Raw genomic sequence first — 26,106 nt, forward strand, 5'->3', positions numbered from 1 at the left:
ACGTTTCACCCATGTTAAACCTGAAGGAAACCACCATTGGAGAGAGAGCGGAGGAGGAGATGTTTCAAATGTGTACATATGCTGGTCTGTGCATCTCCGTTTTCCACTGCTGATAGAGGATGCCTGAACAGTTGGCTTAGACTACATGCCTAACTTTTAGTTGGATAGGCCTAGGTGGGATAGATCGATTCCATAAAGCTACAGAATTAGGTGGAAAACGAGGGTATCACACCTTGGATTTGTGTGTGTTGTGCAGCTCGGTGAAAGCTCTTCAAGATACTATTAAGGAAAAAAATCTAACTACCTGCAGCTATTGTATGGTAGTTGAGTAATCATAATCTCATGAAATGCAGATAGCTAATGAGCTGTCTCATTAGCTTATTATGTCATGACTGACATTGTAATATTTGTGAATTAGTATAGTGCAAGTATTTTTATTTATGAAATTTTACGAAACTCCACTAAGGTTTTAAATACTGTTTTTATACTCCTGTACAATCAGCAGTCAGCTTCAAACATAATGAGCTAAAAAAAAAAAAAAAAAGAACAGGGAGAATGAGGTGTTCCTGGGGGTGTGGATCTATTTTTATAGAGTTGAAAATGTGTTGGATAATGAGTTTGTGAGTAATAGATCAATTTGTTTACATTTTTTTGCAAAGGTGCAATTTTATATAATCATTCAAGCATTATTGATTTAATGCATTATAAGCAAGTTAGAGTAGGATGCTGACTGTACTGTACCAAGAAGGAGCTCTGGGGTCACCACTAGCCACCTCTGTGCTTTTCTGGTTCTTCCACAAAGAGCTGAAGGAGTTTTACGGTATTGCACCATTTTAATATTTAGTTGTGTTTCTTTTCCCCTACTACCCTCTTTGTTTGTTTTAACTGTCTGTGCAGGCACTTAATGCACTAATATTCCAGCAACATGCTACTTTGCACAGTTCCCATAGGTACACACTGCAGTCACTAGTTATTCATCTATGTCATGGCTTAGTAAAAATAATCTAGTGTCTTCTATGATTAAAATATGACCCCTCCCTGATCATGAAGAAGGTAGCTTTTAGGTTTTTTTTCTCTGTAGGCCAGTCTTTTCAGTACATCCTTGAGAAGATCATCTGACACTGCCTTTTTGGAAGATTCCACATGGCTATGACTTTGGTTCCTTTCTCCCTCTTTATGTCTTGCCTTTGAGTAAACTCTTCCCAGATCATCTCCTTTTATTCAAACTAAAATTAAGTCAGACTGGAAAGACTGGATGTTTGTTAGCTCAGTTTCTTAATCTTTTGTTTCACATCCTTCCCATTACTACCTTTTCTTGATCCCTGTGGGTGACGGCACCATTCAATGACACAAGTCTACAGCATGAGCGTTGTTGACTCCATCCCCTCTGATACAACCCTCATTGATTCTGCCCTTCCAGCATTTGTCTAAATTGTGCCAGTATCACAGCAAGGCATTCAGAAAATTCTTAATAGAAAGGAGGGATTCCCCACAGGTGTTTACAAACAGATAAGAAAATGCTGCCATTTACATTAAAGTGGAGCTTACCGTGGGCCCTTCTGCACAGCTGACTAGAGTGAAATGATGCAATAGAGTGGAAAAAGTTTTTTATTTGCTTTTCTTTTAGTTTTAGCCCTTCTTGTGTTGCGGAAGGACCTAGTGATTACCGGTGTACTGCATGCCCACCTGGATATGAAGGCCAGTACTGTGAAAGGTAGGATGAATGGAAAAAGAAGGAAGAGGGGCAATGAAAGGCAGGCAAGACATGAAGGAAAGCAATGTCCTTCGATACTATAAACATATATTTACTAATGTTTAAATACATGGCTTTGGATAAGTTATTTCTTCTTTATATGTAATTAAAACTCAGCCATAAGAGGCAATTTTTATGTACACCCACTGTAAATTGATAATCAGTGTTATTTATATTGCAGATATTGTCCTAGTCTTACTTTCTGATTTGTGGGTTTTTTTTTCCCCTAGGTGTCAGAAGTTAAACCAAAAAATACAAAATTTATCTGAAATTAGATACCATGCTTATAGTGTGTCTTGATGTCACTCATACGCTTTGTTCTAGTGACTGTTGTGTCCTCATGGGCACTGACTATGAAAGACACTTAAATATAAACATATTAATGACCAAATTGCAAATGGGACAATAGCAGCTGTTGTCCCATCCATAGCAATGCTGTGGGATTAAGATGATCAAAATTAGCAAGTGTCTACTATGAGATTTCACTTCTAACACAAAACAAAGTGGCTAGTGGGAAAAAAAGGTCTATAGACCAAACATTGCTAATGTAGAAACTTTTTTGTCATGGTATAATAGAAGTTTAACTGAAAACTGTTAGGGGTGTGGAATCACTTTTGCATGTTCCTTCCATCCAGACTGTTCCATGTCCTGGTTAAAAGTTATTATCAGTTTGTTGGACAGTTTGCAACATTTCTTCCTCTACAAATGCATACTGAGTCATAAAGCACCGAAGATTTTTTTAATGGTTCATGAATGAATGTTCATATACATTTTGTTTACAATCTTGCCAAGTATTCATTGTAGTATACTATGCGTCTCAGTTGGCCAAACCTGGTTTTGTATTTGCAATGTCTAGATGTTCTTCTGGCTACACGGGAAACCCACGAACTCCAGGAGGCTCCTGCCAGGAATGTGAGTGTGATCAATACGGTTCCCTGCCTGTCCCCTGTGACCCTGTCACTGGACAGTGCACTTGCAAGCCTGGATTCACAGGGTGGAAGTGTGTTGGCTGCGAAGATCGGCATGCACGTGATGGCATGAAATGCATTTGTACGTATACTAATGTAATTTTGGAGAATTTTTGATTGTGTTTGTCATATTTCAGAAATTCAGCCCTGCTTGTGCATCAGTCAGTTGTGTGGGTTTCTTTGAAAATAGTTGCCAGGTCTCTTACTACTTTGGCATTCTGGTCCATTTTTTTCACAAGCGTTGAGATGTTGGGAAAACTCTCAATACTTTTTAATATGCTCACTGAAAACTGACAACAAAGCTTTGAAGAATTTCTTTTTGTGGGTTTTTGAAGTCTGTAGTTGTGCTAAAGGTTGTCACTGCTGTTGTGACAATATTTGTTCTCAGTCAATTTTTTAGTGTTGTCCTAAATGTTTAATCAGCAATTGCAATGCTCTATGCCATGAGTCACACAGAAAGTTTTTACCAAGGTTTGCTTGGTCATGTTGCTTGAACAACCACCCATTAGAATTTAAAAGACATAAGGAATGGCAATACAATATATCCAGGAACAAAGAACTTCCTTTGTTTAAAACAGAAAACTAATAGCCTAAAACACCAAATTACATTTTACAGTATTGGTATCTTTGCCCTACCTTCAGTTTTGATATGGACCAAGTGTCTTGTTTTTTATTATTGTTTGAAATTTTTTTCCATGAAATTGGATAGTGTTTGTTTTGAGCCCACAGTCTCATTTCCCGTGATATTGTATGCTTCTGTCTTATCAAAAAAATTCAGGTAGCGAACCCTTTCTAGAACACTTAGTAAATCCTGACTGAACTAAGGTATTTTCCTCTCCTCCATCTCCCCCAGCTGAGTAGGAACTAATTTTACTGTGATCTTTTTTTTTCCTCTCAAGACCATCATTGTTTATTTTAAAGTAGAATACAAATAGGGATCCAATAAGTCCACAGTATATAATATTTCTTAATCTGTGCATTTTTGAATATATTGGCAAGACACAATGAACTGGTTTTAATGTTTTACCTGATTTTTATGTTATAGGACTTTAATTGGAGCTTTTACATTTGGGGGGGGGGGGCTGCCTATGTGAGGGACATGTAACATCAAGGCACCTAGATACCAAAAAAAGGCTCTTTTCCCCGCGCCCCCTGCCCCCCCCCCCCGAATGCATTCAGTCTTTACCTCAGTACCCAGAGGTGTACAGCTCTGTAATACTAAAATCAGCTAGTACAGCTCAAACAAATTGCAAGCATTTTAAAAGCAAATTGGAAAAATAAAGAAACCGAAGAAGTGCTAAAAATGGCTGAAGGCATCACATCAGTCAAGAATGAGATGTGTGGCTTCTTTGAGTGGTTAAAGAAGAAGACATTAGGCACGTAGGGTCAGGGACTACACAGTGCAGAACATTGTTTCACTCAACTTAATGGTTGTGATCAGCTCTCAGAGAGTGATCGGGACTTAGCAGAACTAAGCTTCTAAATGTGACTATTGCGTTCAGTGCTTTTGCATTAGTCCTGATTCCCAGGTACAACTCTTCTTTGAAAATTAATAGAGAGATTACTGGGAATAAAGACATAAATACTTCTATTTCTGTATTATGTTCATTGATGAAAAGCTTAGTGTACTTAAGGGAAATAAATTCTAATGTCCTGCAGTGTGATGTAGTTTAGGACTTAATTCTGAACTATCGTATATCTTAAGCTCTATTTTCAACTACAGCAAAATGAATGCAAATAGAGTAAGTAGCTGCTTTGCTGAAATAACTACGCTTTGGATTCCATTTTGTGGCCTACATGTCAAGGAGAATTGTAATCATGAGTTAAGTCCATAAGTGTTACAGCTACAAAATTTTAAAATAAGGACTGTGTTTTCCAGAGTGGCATCTGAACAAAAATGACTTAATTTTTCAACATCCTGAATACCTGTTACATTATTTCCAGTACTAGCCGATGTTTTCAATCTCAGGCACCACTTAGTACATTTTTTACTGGCCATTTACCTTATCAGTATTCTGAAAAGTCTTCTGGATATCCAGGATGGCAGAGTTTCTTTGTACAAAACAGCTTAAGTGCAAGTTTTCATTTGTAATGGTTTTCCAATTTTTTAATCAGACTATTTCATTGTGTGGATAATAAGGTTAAAAATCCTCACTATGAATGGGAAAAGCTGTGTGCAGGGAAATCAAATTTTCCACCTTTTTGCTTTGAGAGATGTGGTTCACTATAATCTCTTGATTTAACTGCAACATATTCATGTGCCGGTGTTGAAATGCATCTACACTACCTGTAACGGCATTTTTACTTTAACTAGATTATCAATTTTCACCATAAAAACAGTCCTTTGCATGTGCATATGGACATTTCATGTCATTGCTAAAAGTGAGGAATCAAATGAAAAGATTTCTTGCCTTTAGTCATAAAAGTAGGAACGACCTATAGGAACAGAGGTGAGGGGCTTTAAATCTCCCCTATCACAGGAACTAGTCCGTTACTGACACCACATCAATAACATCCATGCCATAAACTGCAAAAACTGCAATTAAATATCTCAGTAGACATTTTATGCCTATTTGCTCTCACTATATGATTTTCCCTTTGTTTAAAGGTTCCTCAACCCCCACATTACTCAAAACCCACCTTTGCTAACGCAGGGTAATACCCCTCATGTGGTAGAAAGCCAGCCTGATCAATAAACCATTTACCTTTCTAGCCTGTGGTGAACACAGGGGCTGCGGCAGACAAAGGGAGTGTGGCACGCATAGACGTAGGGGGAATTTGCCCGTGGTTAACACTGCCTAGTATGTCACAGGCTTCAGAGTACAGCTGTTTTCTTCTGATAGGGATTCATTGCTGCAGCCCCTAATGTGATTTAATGGTCGTTGTGCTGTCAAAGAACCATTAGAAACACCTTTTGGGGAAATCCTGAAGCTTTCCTTCCTCACTCCCAGCATATTTATCTGTTCCAACCTGAGTTGAGATTGGAGAATTTGGTGAGAACGCAGCTGAGAATTTGGTCCTGTATACAGTGTATTTTTATTTTCATGTATCAACCACTTCCAAAATACTCAGTAAATTCCCTTCTGACTAGCTTCAGCTGTAACGAAACCTTAATAGCAATAACAATAGTGATTGAGTACTCTTAATGTACAGCAAATTAATGCCATATGCAGAATCCTGTTTGCATGCAGTATTTCAAATGAGCTGCATGCATGTATCTACTTTTGCTCATTTGCAGAGTTCCATTTCAAATACTGCAATTGCATTGTACCTGTCAGAAGTGTGAAGAACCCCTAGTTAGGTGGTAAAATGGTCTAGCTTAAAGAAAATACATGCAAATACAATCACCCATGTTTGAAAAAATGTAGTTGTCAGTAATATAAAACATAGTGTGATTAAGCTGTCCGATGTTAGTATGTTATAATTAATATTTAGGAAAGTGAAAATTGATTTTGAATATTTAGCAAAGAATAACCATCTGAATAATGAATTTTTGGCAAATTCTATAAAAGGTCACCACACAATATGACATGAAAGCTAAATAATACATATTTAAATCCAATTAGAGAGGTATTTTAGCCACAATATTGTAATGTATTATCGTTTAAATATAACATTTATATTTTAATGTATCCCTTATCATAAGCGTTCTAAAGATTTTAGAGTGAAAATTTGCAATGAAAAGACAGAAAAATATCCAGAGGAGCATGCATGTTCATTAAAGTGACCTATTTCTGAAATAGCTGAAAATCTGTTCTTACTGAAAAACAGTTCTTACTTTTTTTTCATAACATGTCATTTTTCAGTTGCTTAGTGCATGCCACTTTTCAGTGCTGTGTTATAACAGTTATATTTTAGAAAGCTACAGGTAGAATGGAAAGAGAATATATTTTTTAAAAGCCACTGTACAAAGGGGAAGAATTTGTTTACTGCTAAATAACAATGGAAAGATAATTACAGGTGAATGGCACAGACAGAATTCGCTTCCCATTATATTCTTAGAACAGAACAATGTTGTTTTCTGTAGGATGCCGTTAGGGAATGGAAAATGATACCCAAAAAGTAGATTTTTTTTATAAGTAATACGAGAGTCTGAATGGTCTACCACACATCATAAAAATTCCAATTTTTTTGCATTAGTATGGCTAATAACTGGATTATTTCCCCAGATAAAGTGACCATCTAGATCATCATGTACAGATACTTGTAATACTCTGCTGATGAAGACTTCCTTGTAATTTTTCATCTCAAGTAATCCATTTCTTAGGCTCACTTTCCCTTCTGTTTTGTAACAGTCAGTAGCCAATAAGAAAATTAGTAATGATTGCAAACTTATTTTAATAATGCTGCCAACATCCTTGTGTACTGTCAAATATGACAAAAGTTCTCCCAAATCTTCTCTAATGCTTACAGATTTTTATTTTTATTTGTAACTACAAATTAATTGTCCTCTAAATGATTGATGCTCCCTTATGCATCACTCATTTTTACTGTAATAAATATATCTCAATGTTTAGTCTGCTGAAAGTTGTCAACTGGCAATTGCTGACTGGCCTATAATCACTACAGTATTGAAGACGTATATTTTTTATTTTCTTAGTTAAACCCCACAATTCCAATCCAGAACATGCCGAGTTGTGTGATGAACAGGAGCAGTTCATCTGTACTCAGCATGCTCAGGCAGACTGAGATCATTAGTATTTGCTTGATCCATATTTTACACATACATACCAGAAATACGTGAACAAGCCAAAGCATGTACTGCTCCCTCCTCATCCTTCCCAAAAAGCTTTGACCTTAGCAAGCTGAAGTCGGAAGAAGGAGCTACAGGGGGTTTGGATCAAGCCTGTAGCAATCGTGCATTTTCTTAGCATTTTCTTAATTCTCTTGTGTATTTTTTGTTATACCTTGTAACATTCTACTTCAGTTGTAGAGTTTGTAGTACGTAAAATGAAGAACCTTAGATTGCAGTGTTGTTGGAACAGTGACTGCTTGCTACTGTGCAGTGTTTATGGAAAAAAACAATCCTAGTGAGAACTTCAAGGCTTTATTGTTAAGCATGTGGCAAGTCAGAACTCACCTTCTGAATGCTTTCAGGGCACCAGTCATAACTACAATGGGGACTTCAAAAAAATTTGGCTTCAATATCTTGAGCTCTGTCGCAACACAAACTGCAAAACCTTTCCTCAGATGTATGCTCCCATCATTAATGTTCCTTGGGGTCAAGCAAAAACCTAAATGTAAAGCAGTCGATGCAGTTCTGCTGTATGAGATTAACAGGGAACAGGAAGTAATCATGACATAGAGAGATCAAGCAGATATTTCATTGTTAGGAATTTTTCTTTAACTCAATCTTGGGGAAAAAAAAAAAGGACCTTCAGCTGTGCTGCAGTCAACAAACTTACATCTTTACGAATTTAAATCTTCAATATTGGTAGAAGGAGAAAACTATATAATCAAATTCCTTTAATACCAGGTCTTGGACACTTAAATACTGTACTCTAAGTAGACTGGTGCTCGCAATGAAAGGGAGTTTTTCCCAGCTGCAACTCAGTTCTGCACCCAGTAGAACGAGGAAGCTCCTAGCCACTGGTCCTGGCAGAAACAAGGTTTTCCCTCTAAAATAGGGAGTAGCTCCATGATCTCAGCCCTCCCAAATTCAGAACTAAGCAGAGATGCTGTCTCTGTCAGAGGCAGATCTTGAAGAATCTCTGAAAAGAAGCATCTCCTAGCTCCTACACAGTCCTTAATTCAGCAGGAGCTGGGAGCTTCTTATCACAAGCCTTCACAGAGCGAGCTGAAAAGAAAGATACTGTGTGTAACACCAGATCTATGAAGCGTTGGATTAGCTTCTGCTATGTTCTGAGTTTAACAGAAGTTGTGAGCCCTTATGGCACAGCTGTAAGAATTAAACTTACCTCTGTGCTGGCCAACTGCTTCCCTGTCTTCTTGAGCTCAATAAGGGACGGGCATCCCTACTTGGCCTAGAAGCTGATAAGCTGTCGATTGTTCTTTTTTTTTTTGATGCATGAGCTCCTGTTGAGTTTAGACCAACACTCCAACGTCTTTTGCCCAACTCAAGCACTATATAAACCTAACTAGTACTGGTATGTATCAGAACCAGCAAATGAGGCTATATAAATAAGGAAAATCGGAAATAAACCTGAGTCAGTACTTTAGACCCTGATCTGGATCTGAATTTTCCCAGATTTTGGAGATATATTGATCATGCAAACTCCCTGAAACCAACAGCAATGGCAAGGAAGCTAAAGCTTTCAGCTCTCTTATGTGGGTTCTGGTTGGGGGGGGGGGGGGGGGGGGCAGAGGAGGGCTTGTTTATTATTTGGTGTGAGACCAGTGCCAAAATAGGAAAAATGGGGTAACAGCCAACAGATTAATGAGCCTAACAGTAGTTCAACACTTTTTTATTGTGAAGCAACAGGAAACTAATATTGAAGAGTCACTGACTATCATAGGATACTACCTCATATCAGAGATTGCATGGTTGCCCTTAGACCAACAATTACCTGGTCGTAACACAGTCTTCTGAATCTTAACAGCAAAGAATGTATTAAAGCAAAATTGTGTTAGATAATCACTCAATTGGAGGAAGACATTGTGGCTCAGACATGTTATTCCTTTATTGTACATTATCTTCTCTTTGTAAGATGGAATAAGTGGTTAGTTGTCCATAAACTTATAGTGTCTTTTATTACTTGAGCAATTGTTGGGTTTTTTTTAAATTCTTTGGCATGCATACTTTGGAGATGCTTCTCACAAGAGGTAAGTCAAAATCCTTACAGGACTTATTGTGCATGGGAAAGTGTGGTGAAAATGGAAAATGCAGTAATTTGCATTAATTGCTTGCTGGACTATTGTAATATTGACTGCATGATTTGCCTCTTACATGCTTGCACTGCTGTAATGATCTGAATTTAGTGCTGCATTTGTTAATATTAGACACAAATTTATCCTGACAGTTTTATAGCTAGACACAGAAATATTTAGTCTTGCAAAATATAATCATGCTCTTGAAATATTTCCCATAGCTACAGTACATTTCAGACTGCATATTGGAGTAGCTTAGTCCTGTCTCATCTACCCAACTGTGGTCCTCACTTAATGTAGTTCCTCTTTTTAACCTGATTATCATGCAAGAGGTGTTAATTTATACTGAATTTTCACATTGAGAATACTTCATCTCTTCATAAACTGTTCTTTTTTTCTTATTGGTGTGAATTGAGTTAGTCTTTAACGCTTAGCAAATTTTTAGCATTTTATTACCAACCACTCTGACAATTTTGAGGGTGATTTAGCTTATTTCGTAAGTGAAATAATGTATCAGAAAAAAACCCAAAACCAACCAACCAACCAACAAAACCCAACTCTTTTCAGGTCTGAGAACACTTATTTGCTTCCTGCAAAATGATTATCAGGTCTATTTACCTTCCTGACCAGCCACAGAACAGGTGTTTGTTATATAAAGCATTCAGTTGGTTGTCAAATTTGCTTTTCCTTTAATTCTCTCAGACTTCTAAAAGCAAGCACACAGATGACAAGAGCTAGTAATAAGCTTTTTTTTTTAATTTCACGTAGAAACATAAATCAGAATGTATCATGGCTACAGTTAACAACTGCAGAGAAGTTCCAGTGCAGTTCAGCTTATGTAACAAAATACTGTGAAATAGGAGGAAGAAGTCTGCAAATGGAAGCAATGAAAATGCAGAAGGAAGTCTTAAAATAACAGTATCTAGCTTTCTGCACCCACTTCTTACTGCACTAATCCAGCATCTATCTTGTCTCCTTTTCAATCATCACATGAGTTTCATGGTGTTTTAAACTACTATTCATTATTCTTCTTTTCTCTGTGTTTGACTCAACTCTTTGCTATATTGAACAGCCAACCTACAGAGTAAGAACAACGTTTAGATAACTGTGAAAACTTTAAAGAACAGAAAAGATTTAATCTGCATGAAGAATAGATTTCAGGGAAAAAAAAGTAATTCTCTGTTGAAAACTAATTCTCTTTTTCTACAGAAACATACATGTTGTTTAGTGGGTTTTTTAGCCATTGAGCTGCCTAGGAGTGTTGCTGAAATAAATAATTACATACTTGTAAAACTTTAGGTACAACCCTCCATGTCTCCTAACATCACCAGTGAATTCATTGTTTCACAGTTTGCTTCAGCTCCTGAAATGTTGTTTAGGTTTGCCAGTCCCGTGTAGCTTCTTTATGCAGGAAAACAGAAAGGTATTCCCACAACTCTGTTCTAAAGGATGAAGAATTTACCTGTCTGCAGCATAAATGATACAAGACTTCAAGGTTATGAGAATTTCTTGTGATAGTTAATACAAAGCAAGAGGGGGGAAAATGCAAACTCCTTTTGGTATATGCAGCACACACCAGTATTTTTCATGCTAAAGAGTATTTGCAAGAAGGGAAGCATACCTGAAAAACTTATAAGCTGGTTAGTGAAAAGAGGTAGGGAAAAGCACTTCTTAAAAGAAAACTATCAGTATTTTTACCAGACTATTTCTACTGTCTGCATTACAAGTTTAGCATGCTGTTATATGAGTATAAAGTATGTGAATTGGAAGATTTCCTTAGTTTTCTCTTACATTCAAATCCGCAACCATACTATACTTCTTAAAGTGCTCCTTAGATTTTCCAAATTCCCTATCCACTTTTCTCAGACTTCATCCAAATTGCTTGTCTAATTTAGGATTTTATATTGGCTAGTCCATAATGGACAGTGTTAATTATTTCCTCTTTTTGTGATGTAAGCCTACCAATTTTGCTCTTCATGTTTTATATTAAGCTGTCCCATTACCAAGTCCTAAGCAATAAGGTCTTTCCTGTTCCCTAGTTGTTGTTTCCATTTTTTCTCCCACTATGCATTTGGAGGTAAATGATCTGAAATTAGTGTTACCTCTCACAGAATTGTATGTGTGCCATAAAATTCCTAACTCAAACATACGTCTTAAACATTTAGCAGGAATAAATAAGCTTTGCTGTTCTTCCCCCCAGCTTGTGATGATGAATGCACAGGACTCCTTCTCAGTGACCTGGATTGGCTAAACCAGATGATCCTGAGTGTTAACCTTAGTGGTCCACTGCCTGCTCCATATAAAATGTTGCATGGTTTTGAGAACATGACACAGGAATTAAAGGTATGTTCACAGTATTCACATACATAAATAACAGGGCTTCAGCACAACTGTACTTGAATCTGTTCAAACATACAGCTGTGAATAGGTTCAGGGAAGAAAAAAATTCAAGATTTAATTACTTCAAACTTGCTTTGGTTGATAAATAGTTATTACAGTTATTTATTTTGACTTATATTAATAAATAAATCTCGCAGCAGTAATTTGTGTATGTATATGCAAGGAATTATACTGCAGGCACAGAAAAAGTGATGTCGCATACAAATAAAACAGTGTTCATGCTGGTGGTCCATAAAGCGCTTCTGTATTTTATATACTGTATGTTCCCTACCATACTTATAGGTTCTCCACTAAACTATGTAAAGCTGTCAAGATTCCTGAGAAATATATGTTGGATGGATGTGACACGAGTCAATGACAAAAGGGAGCTGCATACTGTAATGAAAAGGAAATTTTTGATGCTTCTTCTCCACAATATTTGGAAGCACTGAGACCCATTAAATACAGATTTTCACTCTCCTTCCTCTCTTCCCCAACAGCATTTGCTTTCACCTCAGCGAGCACCAGAGAGACTTCTTCAGCTAGCACAAGAAAATCTGGATACCCTGGTGACAGAAATGGATGAACTACTGACAAGAGTAAGTCTATGATCACGTTCGGGTCTATGGGTTTGGTTAAGGCTGCATAATGACAGAAATCTTCTGAATATGAATTAAACATGAATGAATAGTTGAATTATAAGATGCTTCTCAGTCTCAGTGTTTGAAATGGCAGCAAGTCCTCTAACAACCTCTTTTTGTGGGCCAATACATTGAGATAAATTTTCTGCAAAACTTTATAATAATGTAAGAAAACTTCATAATGCTCATAGAGAGCACCCAAGAATGAGCTTATTTGGAAAAGCTGACACCAAAGCAAAGAGAGTTCTTGATATAGCATTTATGGGCTATATCAACTTCAGCTACAGGTTATGTTACAAACCTAATGGCAACAAAACCATGGGATTACCACACAGTTTCTCACGTCTGGAGTTTTTCTTTGACTGGCTGAGGCTTTCGGAACTGAACTGCCTGGTTTCCTTCCTTTTCTTCTGAACATTAGTACTGTCTCTCGTAAGGCTATCTGCTTTCTGCATCAGCAACATCATCTCATCATATTCCCTTTCAAATCTCCCGAGTCTGACTGTCTCAAGATAGTTCTCAGCCTGTTTTGTCTGTTTCTCTTTTAAGATCGCCCGTTGCAATATAAGTAGCCTGGTTTCACTCAGAGTTACTGAGTGCCCAACCATCTCAAGCACGTTATAGGAAAAGTTTTGCTGTTTTGCAGTTTCATTTTCCATTTTGGCTGTTGTGTTGGCTTGTTTCTCCAGGAGCTGTAGAGCAAATGGTACCCTAGCCTGACTCACTTACTTTAAAGAAATTTTATAGCAAGGCCATGGAAGTCCTGGTTTAACAAATAACAAGTTCTCATTAAGAGTCAATGAATGAAGTAATTGAAATGGGGACAATATTTAAAGGGAGAGTTCAAATATATGCACAAGGTGTGTGAGTTTATTTAAATATATGTGTTCTGTATTTCATTTATGAGAGTAGTGAGGGTCTTCTAGGTTTCAATCAATGTGCTATTTACTCTTTTTATTAGGAAAGTTTTATTTCAATATAGACTTTATTCTGGTCAGTAAAAGACTGTCTAAGAAAATAGTATAAATTGTGCCACCTAGTGGAGAAAAAAATAGGGAAATGGACCAGCCACAATAAAAATACAGCTGTCCAAAATATATTAATATGAAGGACTAGCAAAAATCATGTTCGTGAGTTGTGCCCCCCTGCATTGAAGTAGCCAAATAAGAAAGACATGGATTACTGTACTGATGAATAAACACCTGAGAGAATTTACCTAAACCCCATAGAGTTTTAGCATCCTGTCTTAAAATTGTTCATGGCTTACAGAACTAAAATTCTCAGAGAAACTGGTTTGTTTGCGTGGATTATATTCAATTTTGAAAAAACCTGTGAAATCATGGGTAGTGGGTAAGAAAGCATCTGTAGTGTGTTTGCATATGTATGTATGTATGTGTGTGTCTATACACCCACATACACACGCATACACAGGTATCTATCTACATATACTCTCATTGTGAGTGTAAAGAAGGCTTGTTTTTTCACTTCTGTTTGATGTTTTATTTTTCTGCCAGAAATAACTATGGTATTTTTAAGTCTGGGTGGGTTTTTAACTCATGACAGTCCTACTAGCAGGGAAGATTATATTTCTTGTATTAAGATTTCTCAAGCTTAGGCTAAGACAATTTTTTTTTACTTTGCATAGTTGCTCTTTTTAGTATCCTTTTCCAATTGCCCCTCCCTCCAAATTACATAAATTTTAATCCCCCATGGAGGTGACCTAAAACAATGTTGCAAATTCTGACCTTCTGTAGACTAGTCTTGGAAGGAAAAAGATTGAAGGTGTAATCTTAGGGGATTTAGTGTGGTGGCCAGATTATCACCACTTCCTTTTCTGCAGTTTTCCATTGTTGCAATGAGTAAGTAGCCTTATGATTTCCAGTTATCCTTACAGAGAGTTGTTAACTGGACTGCAGTTGGTTTTTTTAATTTGGGGACTGGCAACTGGTAGCAAGTCCTACCCTTCTCTTTCTATGTTTCTAAATCGGAGTAATGTCCCAAAAAGAAGAGTGAGTGCTGATGTAGTCTGTTCAAGTCTCATTTCCAAATGAAGATATAGCTGATAACCACATAATGGCTAACACTTGGAGCACATGGTACAACCATAGGTAGCAAAGTTTTTCCCCATATCTGATTTGCAGGCTCACTACATTTTCAAAGTGAAACCAGTAGTGATGAAGAAAAATGTTGATGAGGATTGGTGAGGAGTCTATTCCCATGAAAAAAACCCTCTATCCATTTTAAGATAAAATGTAGAAGACAATAGTATTTAGTCACTAAAAAACCTTTGGGGTTTTTGCTTCCTTGTGGTCTCTTTTCAACCAGTGATCTCTTACATCAGTGCAGCACTCCCTTTTCTTTTTTTCCATCATGTTCTTTCCTTCATTCACTCTGCCATACGGAAGATCCTCACGTCTTTCTCTCACTAACTACATTCTTACATGTCTGCATGCACATTCCCACATCTACCACCAGAGGCAGACCTCAGACTCTTCACTTTCAGTTCACTACTTTTAGTCAAAACCCCCTCTTCCCTTCTAATTAGGTACCTCCAGAGCCTTCAAGAAAGACAGGGATCAGAATCAATCCTCTTGATTGAAATGCTTCTTTTGACTTTGTAAACTTTTTCATTTCTTCCATACCACTGAATTTCTCAAGCTCAAAAATTTCTGGAAGTAGTAGCAGAGGCAACTTAGTTTGCAATAGTTGGAAACATTTGGAGGGAGAGCCAAGAACTTCCATCTGTACAGTGAGGTCTGTGTTTACTCATCCTTCTGTGGTCCGCAGTTTACTAGCTGGAGAAATTCCTGTAGCGCTCCCCTCCAGATGCCATCCAGAGGAGTTTCTTATTGCTTGATTAAGACCTCAGACTAAACACGCAAACAAAACCAAAACAAAAATGTGTGTGTAATTGCTAATACTTGCTAATAGTCTAAGTTGCTAAGTGGCTAATAGTCTTCAGATTGGGACAAGGCCTTCCATGGAACCTTCGTCACGAAGTACAAGCTGTGAACATCATCAAAGCAGGTTCACTGATCTCAGATGATACTTTCTTTACTAGATTTCCATGGTAGGGATCTCCTTTATGCCAAAAAGTCTTATTTGTGTCCAAACTTCTTGAAGATTCATTCCAAACCCTTGCTCTGGTTCCAGTCTGCCTGACCCTTATTGCTCTGCCAGAAAGAGTTTGTTGTGCCTGTTTAAACTCTTAGGAGATGCTGAAGACTGACCTTATAGAAATGGTGAACTGTAGTAAACTGAATATATAGAAAATGAGTAGCACTTTATTAACAAGTGGAAACATTTAATTAGCCATGGAATGGCTAGGTACAGTGTGAAGGATGTTTGCCGTTTAATTTGGTTTATGGAGTTAAAGCTAGACCAGATAATGAAACGAAAGGTTATTTTTCAGCAAAGCAAATTATGGCAAAATACAGAAAGCCTTCAGTGGAGCTGAATGGGATTTAAGTACTAAGGAGAACTGTCACCGAGAGGAAATGAAAACTGTTCGATGACAGATTAATGTGCACAAAACTGTAGTACTTGCCATTCAGTCATAAATATTGAGAGGTTAAAGTGGCCAGTTGGAATTAACATGAATGTGGAAAAAGTAATCAAAACTAAGAAAAGTATATGTAAGTTATAAAACACCATTTGTAGTAAAGAACTTAGAAATATTATAGAATATAATAAAAGTGAATGTGAAAATTCCAAGCAAATAAAACCCAAAGAATAAAAGGCTGATTGTGGAGGATTTGACAATAAATAATAAGGTAGTTCTCAATTACATGAAGAATGAAATGACATCAGAAACGCCAAGCTGGGTTAGAGCAGTGGTCCATCAAGACCATTCTGTATTTTTGTCTTCTTCCTATCCCAATTGCCTCTTACAGCTCACTGTGACAATATTTTAGTTCTGTATCCAGGCAGGTAAAGGGGATTTGTAAATCTTAGAGGAAGTAACCAATAGCATGATTAAAGCTGTATAAATGTGAAAAGCCATGTTCTTCTACTGATATAGGGATGAAAATGGAACCAACTCCCCCCAGTCAATATGGGTTCTTAATTCTTCCTGTATAATTCTATTTACCTGAATCATTTTAATATAAATTACTTTCAGAGTAACTACTCTGAAGTAGACCAAAACTGTAAGTGGTATGATAATGCCAGGGATTTCATTTCAGAAACCCAGCTGTCCTGATGTATCTTGAGGGCTTCCATCTAGCAGCTAATCAGGCAAAAATAAATGTGTTAAAGTGATACTATTTCTCTTTGACTATCATTGAAATGGGGGGGGGGGGGGGGTAACTGAGAAAACAGTTTGTACAGCTCAAGTCAGAGAAAACCTAAGCTCATTTTGAATTATTGATCTTCTAGTTATTTCCCAGAGACTGGAAAGATTATAATGCCCTGCTTCAAGACATTTCTTGGGAATGCAATCCCCAAAGAAAAAACTGGGGTTTTTTTGCTTTACACTACAGCTTGACAAGATTTGTTGCTTGAAATGGTCAGCTTCTTTGTAATAAAAATGGGTCCATTTTGTAAATAGGGACCTTGAGAGCTAAGCAGAATGTCTTAAGATGATTCCTTTCCTTAACATGTTTTTCAGGTCTGCAGCAGACGTCTGTCTTCATCCTGCTGCTGCTGTGATTCAATAATATTATAAAGCATTTAGTTACACAAAGCTAAAATTTTACTGAGCACCCCAATATGTTACAAACAAACAACTTGAAGCATTAGAACTGAAAAAAACCCCCTCTTTTTTTTTCTCTTTTTCTTGGTTTAATTAATGTATTGATTTGAAATTCTTCTTGCTTGTTGGCATGAACTGTCTCTTTGAGAACGCGTCCTGGGAGGAAGCAAAGAGGTCATGATATCTGCTGCACTTTGTCAATCAAAAAGTGTACAATTGTGAAACTATGGAAAGTATTCCCTGAAGAATCTATTAAAAGGTTCCAAACAACATTTCTTTAAGCAAATTCAGTGAATAGTTTCATCCTGTCTCCCTTTATGTGCTGTTGCACACAACTAGGGAAGTTTAAGAACCTAAAATAAAGCCTTCCAATTTCCATTTAAAGGAAAAGGTAATAAAATTTAATTGTGTACTTCAACAGAGCATGTCATTTCCCATGCATCTGATCAATAATTCATTTATTGCCTTTCGCCTGAGGAAAGTTTTGTACATAGATTCAGCCAGTAGGAATATCGCATAGTGGAACCTTGTCCTGTTTATTAATTATACTTTTCCTGAATTTGGATCACTAGGCTACCAAGGTGACAGCAGATGGTGAGCAGACCAGGCAGGATGCTGAGAGGACTAATGACAGAGCGAAATCTCTTGGACAGTTCGTCAAAGGCATTCTCCAAGCTGCTGAAGGTATTGGAAAAAGAAAAACATGCCAATTGTTTCTCAAGAAAACTGAAGGATGGTGGGGAAGAGTGTCTGAGAGACAGTGAGGAAGAGGTTATTCACTGAGAAATGTCATGTGCTTTAAATGTTGAGTGAAGAAACTACAGTCAACTATCTTCAGACTTTTTGCAATCTATAGATGCAGTTTATATAAACAGTGCATTGGTAATTATGAACAAAGACTAGCAGAATATTGAGTATGTTTCTTCAGGATTTTTGCAGTTATTTGAAGAAAAGCTATTATGATGAAGTAACTAACAGGGCTTAGCTTTTGTTTATTTTCAAAGCTGTTAAAAACGTATTAGTAAAAAATCTTGATGTAACTTTAGCACTTGGTACATTAACACTTCATCTTAATTCCCCAAAATTACTTCAAAAATACATTACTACTTGCTGTTAATGAACATCTGCTGCTTGGAATTTGCGAGTGACTCCTAACCCTACCTAAGTAGTGGCATGGAGCCAACTCTTTCTTCGACAAGCTGATTCACTCCACTTACAAATGAGCAAAAGTATTGTAAATGGCTTTGAGAAGCAAGACCTATATATTGCATGAAGCTATTAAATAAGATAATGGATGAAAAATATGAAAATGATTTGCAATCATAGGCAGGTTTTTTACTTGAAAAATACTGATCTGTTCTTTCTTCTTCAAAACTCCCACTACAGTACTGATTTCAGTAGTTAGCTTCTGAAGGTCCATTTCATTGAAAGGTAAAGCTTCCACTTTTATCCAAGTGCTATAAAACACATTTTATATTGCCTTTCATGTAACACATCCCAGTATATGCCCTGCAGCTGAACTGAACAGCAATTTAGGATATCTTTAGGATGTGCAACTCTGACATGAAATAAACGTGGGAGAAGCAACAGGAAAAAGGAAGCAAGTTTTCAAGAAGTTTTTTAAACAAAAGACCAGGTTCTTCATATTTCACAATGAATTTGGGATGGCAAGGACTAAACCAATTTTTTGCTCCACAAAGTTTATACCCAGTATTTGTAACCCAAACAAAAGTTTCCTCAAGCAGGTTTAGCAACAGGAACTACAGAGTCAGAAGACACTGAGGGGGTGAAATAAATTTATGCGGTATCTTAGAAGTAGACAAAGACTTTAAAATCAATGAGTTTGCCTAGTGGCCAAGTTAACATTTTAAGAATAGATGAAACATAGAGGCACAGGACTGAAAGACATCCCTTGGGTTGCTGCATTCACTCCCCTGCTATCATAAAATTTCTAACCTTCACCTTCAAAGTAGTTCCCACAAATACACACAATCTGAATAGGAGGCAATTTCAGAACTCTGCATAACTACAAACCTTTTCATTTCTAGCTAAAAATACTCATGTTTAGTTTATCATCATGTGTTCTTTTGCCAACCTTGTTCTTTAGTTCAAATATTTTTTTTCCTCTCCCTCGTGCTTCTCCTCCTTCCCCCACCCCCAACTATGTTCGTAGAGAGGAATCATATTCCCCTTCAGCCCCCTTTTTTCTAGACTGAAACACCTTAAAGTGTATTCTCCCAAATCTCCTGCTCACCTTTATATAATTTCCCTTTCTCTGTTCAAAATTAGGTTCATCTTTCCTGAGCACAGGTAACAAGCATTGAAATGAGGTTGCTTCAATGTCTTGCACTTCAGCAGCAGTAAAACCTGCCTATGTCAGCTCTCCTAATACATTCTGGGATAGCATTTCCTTTTTTTCACAGTTGGGTGCCATTGGAGATTCATAATATAGCTATGTTCTTCTCATTCATACCTTCTATATAACTGGCAAAGCCATAGTTTACAGATGAAATTTCTGTTGTTATTTAGTTCACAACCTTATATTTTCTACTATTGAATCTCATTCCGGTCTGATTACTTCAGTTTTGAAGGTCACCCAGTTCTTCCTGCATAGCATTCCAATCCTTCTCTACTAAGACTGTCTTACAACTTTTCCTCATAAGCATATTTTCTCAGTAGACATCCTTCCTCCCCCCTGCCCCAGGATCATTAATGAAAATATTCAACTGGATTTGCTATTAAACCGTATAGTCTGACATGTGCTACCTTTGGAAAAAAAAATAAAAACACATTCATTTATTCCACAGCCTGTTTTCTACTTCCAAAGCAAGTTCTCAGGCTGTAGTGGAATTCCCATTTCTTCAAAAGAGGCACTGCATCTGCTTGTTCTCAGTCAAACGGTCTTCTTCCTGGATTTGCAATGTCATGCACCAGATCTTTCAAGTTTCTAGAATGGCAGTTCTCTGGCCATTCCAGCTTGAGTTCTTCAAAAAGGTCTTCCTCTGGTTGTGGTAATTTCTATATCCTTACTTCTGATTGCCATCCTCACTTGTCTTCCTGTTCAAGATCACCATCTTTCAAAAACTGAGGATAAACTTTCACCTTATGTTGGAGCCATTCCTAGATTATTTTAAAATTTGACGGCATTTTAGCTGCATATTGGCCCTATACCTTCTTTGTCCCTGCTCTTTTTGACCTATGAAGACATTGCTAGATTGTTCCTTAAAGACTTTATGTCCACTCATGATGGAGTGGACATTGAGATGACCAACCAGTTTGCAGGTATTCTTTATTCCCATTCCTTGCCCCCCATCCCTAGATTACAGATTTCTGAAAGTTATAGTACTTTGGATCTCTAGGAATGCAGGCCTGTATCTGTGACCCTAAGCTCCCTACTATTTGTTGCCAGTAGGCAACAACTTTAGGATGAAATGCCATGAAAGGACCTATTTCTTTCCATTGACTGAAAGTAATGCTTGAGAAGGCAGTGCTCAGAAGTACGTGACTGTAGATCTGACAGATGCCTAAACATCAGGGAATGAAGGAATTCCTCAAGCTATAAAAACTCCTCATTACAAGTGAGAAGTTTGTAGTGATTTGTTGTAACGACCATACTCTGACCATTGATCCATTTCTACTGAACTGATTGCTGACTTTCTGGACTTCTGAGTGCCTGTAACTAGTTTTCCTTCTTAACTATGGACTTTCCCCAGCTTTGCACTTCCTTGTGTTGGTCTATGTCAGCGCATCCAAATCTTTTACCACCACTGGACTCTGATAGTTTGCAGTGTACTAAGATTAGAAAGTAAAGATTGTTATGAGAAGAGGAGAAAGGAGAGAGGAGAAAGATAAAGCTAGGTATAAATTTTCCTGAACCTAATAAAAGCTGAGATAACATATCTATTTTCTCTTTTAAGCTAAATATTCAGGGAGGTTAAATTACTATTTATTTATTCCAGATTTTAAAAAAATTAATATATGCCTATTCCTGGCCTGAGGTAACTTAGTAATGATACATAACATAATGCACAGAAGCGATCCATGATCCATTTAAGCAAAGTGTAGTCTTTTTCCAGGCCTCACTACCCCACACATACCCACTCTTGATTAAAGATCCAAATCTCAGTTCTCACCAGCAAATCGAGACATCATTGGATTAGAATTTTCTTCATTATTTGCTCTAAACCTACACAATGTGTAGATGAAATAGTCATTTATTTGAATTTTGGAAGACAGATTTTCATTTCTTCAATTAAAGATTTAATTCAAAATATTCAGAAGTACCCATGCGACCAGGAACTGTGCTATTTTGGAGAAGTCAGTTACCTGGGAGTCCTGTGCCTATGGAAAGGCAGCAGTACTTTTTAAAATTGCAGATGGAACTGATCATTGTAAATGAGCTAGTCGCTTCTGAGAGTGTATATTCTAATTTGTTGTGGTGTGCTATGGCAGAAAGATTTTAGTCAGTCCTTGAATATGATACCATGTGTCAGCTTTATCAGTTAGGAATAATTCAGCTATTCCAAACACATAATACATTTACAGTGTACCATCATATATTCCAACCTTCATACCCTCCTTTTCCATTTCTGGGTGTCTGCTTCTAAACACATGAGCGGGTTTAGACATGTGTGGGTGTCTTTCACTCCTCTTCTCTCTCCTTCTTTTTTCAAAATTTCCCAATCATTTATTCTTCCTAGCACTGTTAAGTCTGAATGCTAAAAATGACATATTTTGAAGTTCTCCAAAAGTAATTTAAATCTAATTTTCATTGCTTGTACTGCCTGCTCCTTAATTCTATGAGCAATATACCAGATTATCTTCTGTTGTTTTGAAGGTTCAGTGCAAATTCTTTTTTTCAGGGGGAGGAGGAGGGGAGCAATATATTTCTTATACTAGATATAAAGACTTCTTCACTTTAATTACTGTACTTAAAAGTGAGCTATAATACAAGGTTTGATGAAACATACAACGTTTTCTCATTTGCTACTGATCATTGGATTAACCATCCTTTATATTTCACAGCAGGAATAACCAGTGCAAGTTGCATTCCACTTGCTGATAGAGTTGATGGGCAGATGCTTAAAACCTCTCTGTTGTTTTTATTTACTAACTCCCTACCTATATATCTTCTGGCCCCCTACAGCTGCAAATGAAGATGCTATAAAACTGAACAAGACACTCAGAACACAGGATGAGACCTTGGAGAAGAGTCTTCCAGAACTGCAGAGTGAGGCTGACAGAATGATTGCAGAGTTGAGAAGTAGAGAGCTGAATATGCAAGAAAGAATAGCTCAAGATGAGTTAAAGTGAGTAGAGAGACCTCAGCCTTCAACCTCCCAGTGATAATATCTGACTCTTGTAAATGTGATTGTCATCTTTTCCAACCAAGTTTTCAAGCTGGGGCTTACAGAAATGTGAAGGAAAGCAAAGTCTAATACTTCATATCTATTAATGTAGCATTTGCATTTTTGGAAATGTTTATGTATGTGTAAAGCAATCCCTAGGAAATTACTTCTCTGCTCCACAGGTACCAACAACATTTCTAATTGAATTCTAAGCAATTTTTCTCAGTTTGCTTTTAGCTTCTGCTTCAGACCTGATGAATGGCTTTTGTACTAAAAAGCTTCTCTAGAATCTTGGGTTTTTTTCTGGAAAACTAATTGATCTAATAAAAATATCATCTGTCTGTAAAATTTGTCCAGTAGCATAGACATTCAAAAGGATGTATTTTGCCATATATAGAATAGTGTAGATCAGAATATTCCAACTCTGTGGCACAGTTCAGAAGCCCAGGGTTTGGTTATTTAGCTATCTGTAAAAATAAAAACTATATATGTATATATAATTATATTGGCAGCTCTTTATAAAGCGTTTTGCAAAATGCTGAAAACTTACCTGATCCAGAAAAATACTTGGCTTGAAGTTAAAATTCTGGTAGTCTGTTACTTCTATATCAGTCGGAACAGGCATATTCCTAGAGCTAAGCTTTGCTTAGCACTTCACCGGAGCAAACAACTAGCAGGTAACCCAGCTGAGCAGCTACGTGGTCCATTGAAGTTGTGATGGCTCAGAAAACTGTTTGGGATAGAGGTATTCAGGCCTGAAAATGTCAGTTATCAGGTGTGTGCATACTGTAAGGAAATGTAAATAGAATACAAGATTATGTAAGAATTCCAAGCTGTATAGAATCAGATTTGCACTGCCTATCTTACGCTTCATAAACTGGATTGTTTTCTGAAAATCCTACCGGTACAGTATTTCTTCGCATAATTCTGATGGTTCCGCTTTCTGTTCTCTTGAGAAGGGATACATTGCAAACTTATTTTTCAGCAATGTTTATTGCTTTTTCTTCTGATTCCACTGAGCCTCTTCTATCCCTTCTCCACTCACAGACAGAAATAAACCAGGAAAAAGTAGGGATGAGAAAAATTTAGCCAAACCTTTGAAAGTGCTGCCTGCAATTTTAGGGCAGACTGGGGGGAGGCCTTTCAAACAAGGTGTTCTTGGTCCTCAAATGCTACAGCCAACATGAAACTGTCAGACTAGCATGAAATCATTTCCTACTCTAGCCCAATAGCTGGAGTAGGAAATGCAGGAGGCCTTTTCGGAGGGAAAGAACTTCTCTCCCTCTTACCATTCTTCCTGAAATGTGCAAATTGAGTATTTTCGTTTCCTGATAAAGGAATACATTTTATGCTAAGAAATACATGAATATACTTACTGATTTCAGTCAAAGTTGTATGGTTTATCTGCAGGATAGGATTACCTCTCTATAGGCAGTCATTGAGATCCAAGAAATTTTGGCAGTGAACTCAACAGGATGAGTTCATCCTTCTCAACAGTCACTGTGGATTACAGGGCATGGAGGAAAGGTCCCTAGATAATGTTTTCTGAAACTCTTTTATGAAGTACTGCCTCTTAAAGAAAAATGTCTTAAAACTGCTTAAATAATGTAGTAAGATAGTGGATAGGATATGTTCTGCAAGGAAAAAGGATGAAGAAAAATTAATCATTCTTAAAACTGTGTGTGTGCTCATGCATGTGTGTGGATCACAATGCTCACATGTATTCTTACAGACTCATTTAGAAATATTTACTTTCGAATAGCTCTGCAAGTCTTATGATCACTTTGAAGTAGTTAATCATGTTTACGCTTTGGTGAGAGGTCTTTTGGCAGTGATTGTCTTCTGCTTTCAGGATTTCGTCCAAGAACAGAATGACAAGAATCGATGGATTCTTCTTACCTCTCCTATGTTTTCAGTGAATTCTCAAAAGTTAAATGAAGAAGACAAATGAAGTCTTCTTGCTTTCATAGATGGCAAAACTTCTCTTAGACGTGCAGCTTTTTCCCTCATTTATTTTCCTTCAAACTTTTCAAATCAAGCCTGTAATCTGATTGCCTTAGTGTACTGAAATGGCGCATTAGTGAATAATTTCTCTCTAAAAAGAGCATGTTAAAAATACACCAGTTTCTGTCCTAAACCGCCCTGATTTTCATACTTATGAAATAAATCTTTCAATATTTTATAACATTCCTACACATTTTCTTGGATGCCACTAAGTTGCTATCAAGGGATGCTGTGAGCCAGAATTCTATCTTGCTATTGAGTATGCTAAATAGCTTTATTTTTGTATGACTTTTTATTCTGTAAATTTGTCTGGTGGCTTTTGAGCCACTGTGAACTTCTATCATCCAGTTTCCTGTAAGAATGAATTACATAATTCAGCCACACAGTGTTTGAAGAGATGCCTCCTGTGTTTTGACATTGTTTCCTGATATTTTCATTTTTGTATTTGGAGAGACATTGGACAGTTGATCACCTTATCCATGCTACTCATGATGTTATAGTCCTCCTTTCTTCTCCAGATAGGACAATTCTACCATATTTAGACTCTCCTATATATACAGTTTATATTTTTTTAATCATTTTGTCATCAGTTTCTAATCTTTCTTTTGTTCCCTTGTACTAATTTTGAGGATCCAGAGCATACAGCATTCCAGGTGTTAGGCCAGACCTGTGATTGTTTCTTCTATCACTTCAAGCATTTTGTATAGTTTTGTTCTTTTTCTAGGGAGGTATCCAGTGAAAGTAGCACAGCTTAAATGTGCAAGATAGTATTTCAAGAAATGTGGTGCAGTGCAGTCACACAGAAATTCTGGTACATAAAGCAAGGGATTACATGGACCGGATTTATTGCCTTGTACTTATTAGAAAAAGCAGAGGGAAAGATGCACAAGGTCGATATGGAAGTGTTATCTTTAGAGCACCGGTAAGGAGTTTTGAGGTAGACTACTGGACAGATAGGTAATTTGGACTGTGCTATGAGGCAAGGGCATAAAAAGAAAATCCATCTGTCTTGTAGTGTTCCTCCAGTACTGCAGAGTCATAAGGGTGTCAAAATTTGCCATAAGTGTAAGACAGTAACTGCTTATACAAAGAACAATGGAGGAGGTATGGAAGAAATTCTGAATTCCTTTCTAAACTTCTTCTGTGACAGGGTGTCAATACTGGGATTTAGTTTTTGATTAAATATTAAATATTGCAACTCAGAAGTTGCAAATTCACAACATGAATAATTTTTTTCATCAAAACCAAAGGCAGGGCAGGTGGGGAAAAAAAATCCATCTCAGAAAATCCCAAAGCTAAGGTAACAATGTGGCTTTCCTTGGCTCCAGTTCAGATCCTTCATCTAAATTATGCCCAGTGGCAGCATATCTTTTCCACCTCTCAGATATTTTTTGTGTGTGCATTTATTTATGTGTTTATTTTTAGAAGGTTTCTAGTGGAACTGACTATAGGCAGGCCAAACTGCGGTGTTTTTCAGAAAATACAGTTCTTG

General features: G+C 37.1%; 1 protein-coding gene across 3 annotated transcripts in view; it reads left to right on the forward strand.

The window, feature by feature from the left end:
• The window catches only part of LAMA2 (laminin subunit alpha 2), a 389,998-nt gene that overhangs the window by 281,311 nt on the left and 82,581 nt on the right, over positions 1–26,106 (forward strand). The window contains exons 31-37 of one of the 3 annotated variants that reach the window (XM_076333576.1): positions 1,628–1,714; positions 2,610–2,665; positions 2,747–2,803; positions 11,750–11,892; positions 12,429–12,527; positions 17,835–17,946; positions 22,409–22,571. In XM_076333576.1, the coding sequence (XP_076189691.1) occupies positions 1,628–1,714; positions 2,610–2,665; positions 2,747–2,803; positions 11,750–11,892; positions 12,429–12,527; positions 17,835–17,946; positions 22,409–22,571 (717 nt within the window). Of the gene's footprint in view, positions 1–1,627; positions 1,715–2,609; positions 2,804–11,749; positions 11,893–12,428; positions 12,528–17,834; positions 17,947–22,408; positions 22,572–26,106 lie in introns of all 3 variants that reach the window. The other 2 variants (XM_076333575.1, XM_076333577.1) reach the window with 2 other exon arrangements.

The sequence above is a fragment of the Aptenodytes patagonicus genome, chromosome 3 (assembly GCF_965638725.1).
Source record: "Aptenodytes patagonicus chromosome 3, bAptPat1.pri.cur, whole genome shotgun sequence".
Lineage (NCBI taxonomy): Eukaryota > Metazoa > Chordata > Aves > Sphenisciformes > Spheniscidae > Aptenodytes > Aptenodytes patagonicus.